Source organism: Eulemur rufifrons, chromosome 29 (assembly GCF_041146395.1).
Source record: "Eulemur rufifrons isolate Redbay chromosome 29, OSU_ERuf_1, whole genome shotgun sequence".
Lineage (NCBI taxonomy): Eukaryota > Metazoa > Chordata > Mammalia > Primates > Lemuridae > Eulemur > Eulemur rufifrons.
In genome coordinates this window covers 79,753,795-79,760,000 of record NC_091011.1, presented here as the reverse complement: position 1 = coordinate 79,760,000, position 6,206 = coordinate 79,753,795, and the positions used below count along the sequence as shown (strand labels likewise).

General features: G+C 44.7%; 1 protein-coding gene across 4 annotated transcripts in view; it reads right to left on the bottom strand.

The window, feature by feature from the left end:
• The window catches only part of AHCYL2 (adenosylhomocysteinase like 2), a 162,868-nt gene extending 157,363 nt beyond the window's left edge, over positions 1-5,505 (bottom strand). For all 4 annotated transcript variants that reach the window (XM_069462665.1, XM_069462662.1, XM_069462664.1 and 1 more), the window contains exon 1: positions 5,143-5,505. In XM_069462665.1, coding sequence (XP_069318766.1) covers positions 5,143-5,505 — 363 coding nt within the window. The remainder of the gene's footprint in view (positions 1-5,142) is intronic.
• Between the last annotated feature and the right edge of the window lie 701 nt (positions 5,506-6,206).

Sequence of the window (6,206 nt, the reverse complement as noted above, 5' to 3'; positions counted from 1 at the left end):
TATTTATGCCAGCAGCACAGAAGCCTGGAGAGTGAATGGCGATGAAATCATGAAAGGTGTTTTCCACAGCTTGTTGAGAATTTAATTTTTTTCCTTGCAAGAAGTGGTCCAAAGCCTGGAAGAAGTGGCAGTCAGTTGGTGCAAGGTTTGCTGAATAAAGTGGATGACAGAATTTCCAACTCCACCTTCTGTAGTTTTAGCACATTGCTTGTACAACATGTGGTCGAGTGTTGTCTTGCAAGAGAATTTACCTGTCTCTATTGACTAATCTCAGCTGCTTAACTGCAGCACCCCCATCATTTCATCCAATTGGTTGCAGCAGACATCCTCTATAATCAACTGACCAGGTTTCATGAAGCTGTAGTGGATAATGCCAGTCCTGAACCACCAAACAGATACCATTAGCTTTTGTTGATGAATATTCAGTTTGGACTGTGTTTCAGCACTTCATCTTTACCCAACCATTGTCCCGAACACTTGCGATTGTCAAAAAGAATCCATTTTTTCATCACACATAACAATACGGTGTAGAAATGGTTTTCCTTTATGTCATGATAGCAAAGAAAGGCAAGCTTAGAGACAATTTCTCTTCTGATGGTAGTTTAATTCACGTAAAACCCATCTACCCAGCTTCTTTACCTTGCCCATTTGTTCCAAATGGTCCAATATTTTTGGAATAGTAACATCAAACCTTGCTGCTAATTCATGTGTAGGTGAGATGGATTCACTTCCACTATAGCTTTCAGCTCATCATTATCCACCTTGGTCTCAGATTGCCCATGGGGCTCATTTTCAAGATTAAAATCACCAGAACAGAACTTCTCAAACCATCGATGTACTGTGCATTCATTATTAGCCACATCCTTCCCAAAACACTTTGTTGAAATTTCAAGATATCTGTGCTGCATTGGTTGTACTATGGAACTCATATTCAAAAATAACACGAATTTTTGGCCGGGCGCGGTGGATAACGCCTGTAATCCTAGCACTCTGGGAGGCCGAGGTGGGCGGATCGTTTGAGCTCAGGAGTTCGAGACCAGCCTGAGCAAGAGCGAGACCCCATCTCTACTAAAAATAGAAAGAAATTATATGAACAACTAAAAATATATATAGAAAAAATTAGCCGGGCATGGTGGTGCATGCCTGTAGTCCCAGCTACTCGGGAGGCTGAGACAGGAGGATCCCTTGAGCTCAGGAGTTTGAGGTTGCTGTGAGCTAGGCTGACGCCATGGCACTCACTCTAGCCTGGGCAACAGAGTGAGATTCTGTCTCAAAAAAAAAAAAAAAAATTACACGAATTTTTGACTTAACCGTGGTTTTACAAAAATTGCTCTAAAAAAAAATTTGAGAGATAATCACAAGCCAAAACATGCGTTTCCAGGACTGAGGATATACTTCACAATAAAAATAAAACAAGTGTCAAAGTGAAATGTCAGAGATGTCAACCGGCAAACTTAAGGAAATCGGACATTTCATACTTAATAACCTAATACTAATGTGGAGCATCACTGATCTTGAAATGCTTTTCTGTAAAAGATGCTCTTCTTCTTCTAATTTTACAGTTATTTGAGGTTCTACATTTGTACAATTTTCTCCTGTCCTCTTCCTAAAGCCCTGACTCAGACTCTCCTTACTTTAGTCTTGGGATGACCTAAGCCTAAGCCAGACAGACACACTTTAGAGTTCACTCTAAAAGACTTCTGGCAGAAGGCCAGAACCCAGCATTTAAGAAGTTAGAATCAGTGGGTTTAAGTCCTACCTCTGCCACTTTCTAGATGTATAACCTTGGGCAAGATACTTAACCTCTCTGGACCTCATTTCCTCATTTGTAAAGCAGAGATAATGCCGCCTACAGAAACACCGATGACAACTCCTGGCACATAAAAGGCCAATTAATGGTAACTATTATTAAAGTCCAACTGCCAGTTGCCTTACTGAACACTTTCAAGGCTGTACTTTTCTAACTGGCAAAAGGAGTCATACTGCTCCCACATTCCCATGCCTATATCCAAAACATTCCATTTCAGTAATCTATAATTAACCAAATCAAAAGCTTAAAACAATTCTGGGCAAGAAAGTGCTAACATGGCTCAACTCATTCTCTCTTGACAGCAACAAAGCCAGTGCAAGGTGGATACATTTGCCAAAACCAATAAAGAGTCTGTTTGAACATGGTCATTACTGATACTGACGTAAGCACAAACTAATTGAGGTTCTTAGGCTTGCAATCTTACTGTCAGGAGGTTTTAATTTTTCTAAAATAAATCCTCTCTTGCCTTGTTTTCCCTGCTGTACTCCAACACCCCATCACCTATTTTCAAGAACACAGGGAAGAAATAAATCCTCTCAACTACTGCTACTGCATTCACTGTGGAACTTATCTTCCCATTTCACAAATTACTTCATACAGAGATTTTTGGTTTATTCAGTTCAGTTAATGTCAGTTTATGAAGAAGGACATTATATATAAACATATCATAGCCACAATGACAAGATCTAGCCCCAGAGCACCACAAGTTACAGGATGGAGGTAGGTGCCAAAGATAAGATGTGACTGAGTAACCTGCACACCATATGTTCATTCTTATTAACTACTGCACTTGAGAATTCTGGCTCTTGTAAAAAGTTCATTTCCTTTGTATGGCTGAGCAGAGTAACAGAACTAGGAAAACTGATGACAGATACATGAATGGAGTAAGGGAAACTATCAATGGAAATGTGACTTAAATAAGTTTGTATATGACACAAAACAAAAGAGTCACTAATTTCATAGCCAAAGGTAGCTATTTCAATACTAGTATCCCTAGTCCCTCCATATGGTGTAACAAAAACAGAAGTGAGTCAAGGTCATAATGATGATTTAGACAATCTAAGAATCAACAAAGGTTAACAATTCAAAATGTCACACTGCAGTCCTTTGATGAGGTGACTTTCAACTTGGGGAAAGAAGGACAATCTTGTGTACTTATTTTCATTTAGCCAATCAATATCGAGAAAGTTAAAGATTCTGCCCCCAAAAGGAGCTCAACCTAATGTCCTTAGTTTTGTCATCCAGCTGTAGCCTTACCTAGAGCTTCATCTACTTTAACTTTTAGCAGAGAAGTTGTTTTTTGGTGCAATTAACATTGTAAGGCAAGCTCAGCCCTGTCTTCTATAGCCTTGAGGCTGCTGAGTAAATCATGGATCATATATTTTCATGCTGAAAAAACAGGAAGAAGGTGGTTCAGTGACAAGGAAAATGGTCAAGAAGCACATCCAGGATTAAGAAAAACAGGCTCTGGTATCCTGGCCTGTGATTTTTTTTTAACTTCTTTATATAGAATCTATTGAATTGTGTGTACCTTTCAGAGGAGAACATGGTGACGTGTACTTAAGCCATGATGGGAGAAATAAAAAAATAAATTCTTCATAACAACAATAGTTATTTAATCTTAAGACTACTATATGTGCCAATTTCAATGCTAATTTACAAATATTTCTAATCCCCAATCCTAATTAGTATTCTCATTTTATAGAACAAGAAACTGTGATTTGTAGAATTTAGAAATTACCCCAAAATTAGTGGGGTTACTGAGATTCAAACCCAGGTCCGCCTGACTATAAACCTCATGCTCTAAAAGCAATTTGTTAAACACTTTTACCCTCAAGAGATCTAATCAAATTACAGATTTTAGACAAAAATACTCCTGATCACAAGAAAAAAACGTGATTAATTATAAAGCATCTCAACTAGTCAGAAATATGCTTCATATTTCCAGACTCCTATCTGGGAACTACCAGCACTGGTCCTGGTGCTGCCTCTTTCTACTGTAATTCCTCCCAGAGAAGTTTCATACTGCAAATGACAAGGAAACTGTCATAAATCATTGTTATACAAATTCCCTCAGTCTTGCCTCTGACATCTTTTATCACCTATATTTGGGTAGTTAGAATGAAAGTATTATCTGCTATACCTTAATCATGAGGCAGTTACAACAAAAAGTTAGGACGGATCCAAGGTTCCAATTCAGCTGAGTCCTATACAGTAAAACTAATGCGGACTTCATATCCCCTTACTGCTGTTTTGATAAAGCAATTAAAAATCACAACAATTAAAAAAAACACCATAAATCACTGTGTTCATATTGAGCCTAGGAAATTACAGCCATAATCCCTTTTTATACGTCCCACATCTCTGTCTTTTCCAATATTTAACCTTTTTTTTTTTCCTGTGCTGATTTTGCTTTAAGAGGGAAAGAGAGACACACCATGGATAGCCAATGTATGGTTAATACCGGGGTGTCATACATCGAGGGACACTTACTCCTCGGTGTTCTGAGGCCTCCTCAAAACTATGTCTGAAAGAAGCTGACAGCAGAGACAAAACGCCCCACAATGACTGCCTTTCCCAAAAGGAGCAGCATTTCTTCCTAATGCTTTCATATTATAATAAAGGAACCAATAAAACAATGATTCTCTTCATACACAGTCTAATAATCATGGTGACCAACTACTGAGCAGGAAGGACCAACCTCTTAAGAAAAAAGAGTGAAGAGAATCTCTCCATTAACCCTTCTACATTCAGAGAAGACAGACTATTGCAGTAACTAGAAATGAAGGGCACAGCATCAGTACTGCTCTATGGAAGCGGTTGGCCCCAGAAAGGGAGAAAGTCGCCAACCGTACAGAAACCAGACAACTCTGGGGATTTCAATGCAAGACAACTACTGTGCTTACTCGTTCTACAAGTAGAAAAGATCCTTTCACTTATTGCTGGGAGAACTGCTGTAAGCGGTAAAGTTTTTCTATGCCACTGGGGTCTTCTCCCCGAATAATACGGAAAATAACATACGGGAGTGTGCTGGCAGAGCGGGACGTAGTATTAGGTGCTTCTCCTCCCCTGCCTATTCCAAGTAGTAGAGGAGAGCGCTACCTCCATGTTATTCATAGTGAAATACGGCCGTGCAACCTGCAGTCTCCGCTCCCCAACACTGGGGGCCGGTGGGGGCATCTCTGAGAAAGTGGGTTTGAGGGGACAAGGCGCCTCTCTGTTCCTGTGATCAGAAGGGAGGGCGTGGAGGGTGGTGCCGCTGTGCGGAGAGGATCTGCGGTTCCCCTCCCTCCCTCCTTTCCTCTCCTCGAGAGGCAGCCCTGCCCCAATACCTTCTTGACTGTGCGCGGCGCCTCGGTGACGGTGCCGTCGGGGCTGACGAGGGCCTCGCCGCCGTCGCGGTGCCGCTGGTGCTGGTGATGCGGATCGCTCCGCTTCATGGCCGACGCTTGAGGCACCTTCCCGGCCGCAGGGCTGAGAGCGGCGGCGGGCCCCGAGCCAGGGCCAGGAGCCGGGGGCCGCTCCGCGGCGGGAGCTGGAGCCTCAGGGTCTCCGCCGCCCGCCGGGGGGGCCATGGCGCCCACGGCCGCCGTGCTCAGTCCTAGTTGCCGCTCCGCCTCGGAGGGGCTCAGGTCCTTCAGCTCCACCTCAGGCACCTTGGCAGCAGCCACTGCTGACACAACCTGCACCGACATCACCGCCTCTGCTGCAACCGCCGGCTCAGACTCCTGATCCTGCTCTTGCTCGGCCCCGCCTCCCGCCTCCCATCCCCTTCCCTCCCCCATTCCCCCACTCCTCCCCTCCATCGCCTCCGCTCCCACCCCCTTCCTCCGCCCGCCAGCTCCGGCCTCTCCAGCCCCGCCCCGCCCCACCCCACCACGGTCTGGTCCGGCTCGCGCGCGAGGCGCCACGGAACCTGTAGTGCGCTTGCTCCGGGACGCACGGGGCCAGAAGACCGTGGGACCGCAGCCCCCGACGTACACTGCGAGCCGCGGGGCCTCCTGGGAGTTGTAGTCCCTTCCCGCCTTTTCTCCGGCAAGTGGGAGTCTTTCGCGGAGAGGGAGCTCTAGGGCCGGTGACTAATGGGAAGGAGTGAGGCACGGTGACACGAGGGAGGAGGAAGAGAAAGTCTCCAGAGGAGTTGTGGTTTCTCCGGAGGGAACACCAGAAACCTCAGGGGTGGGAGAGTGGAGGAGGAACCACTGGTTACCCCGACAGCGTGACTTTCCCCCGAGTGGGCACGTCCTCGATCACGTGAGCGGGCATTTAAAGGAAAAGCGGTGGTGTCACGTGAGGAGAACCGCCGGCTCCAGGCTTAACGAGGCATGATTTTTTTCTTGTGAAATTGGGACCCTAACACCTTTCCAAACTTTAATGGCTTTGTTTTTAGAAGGAA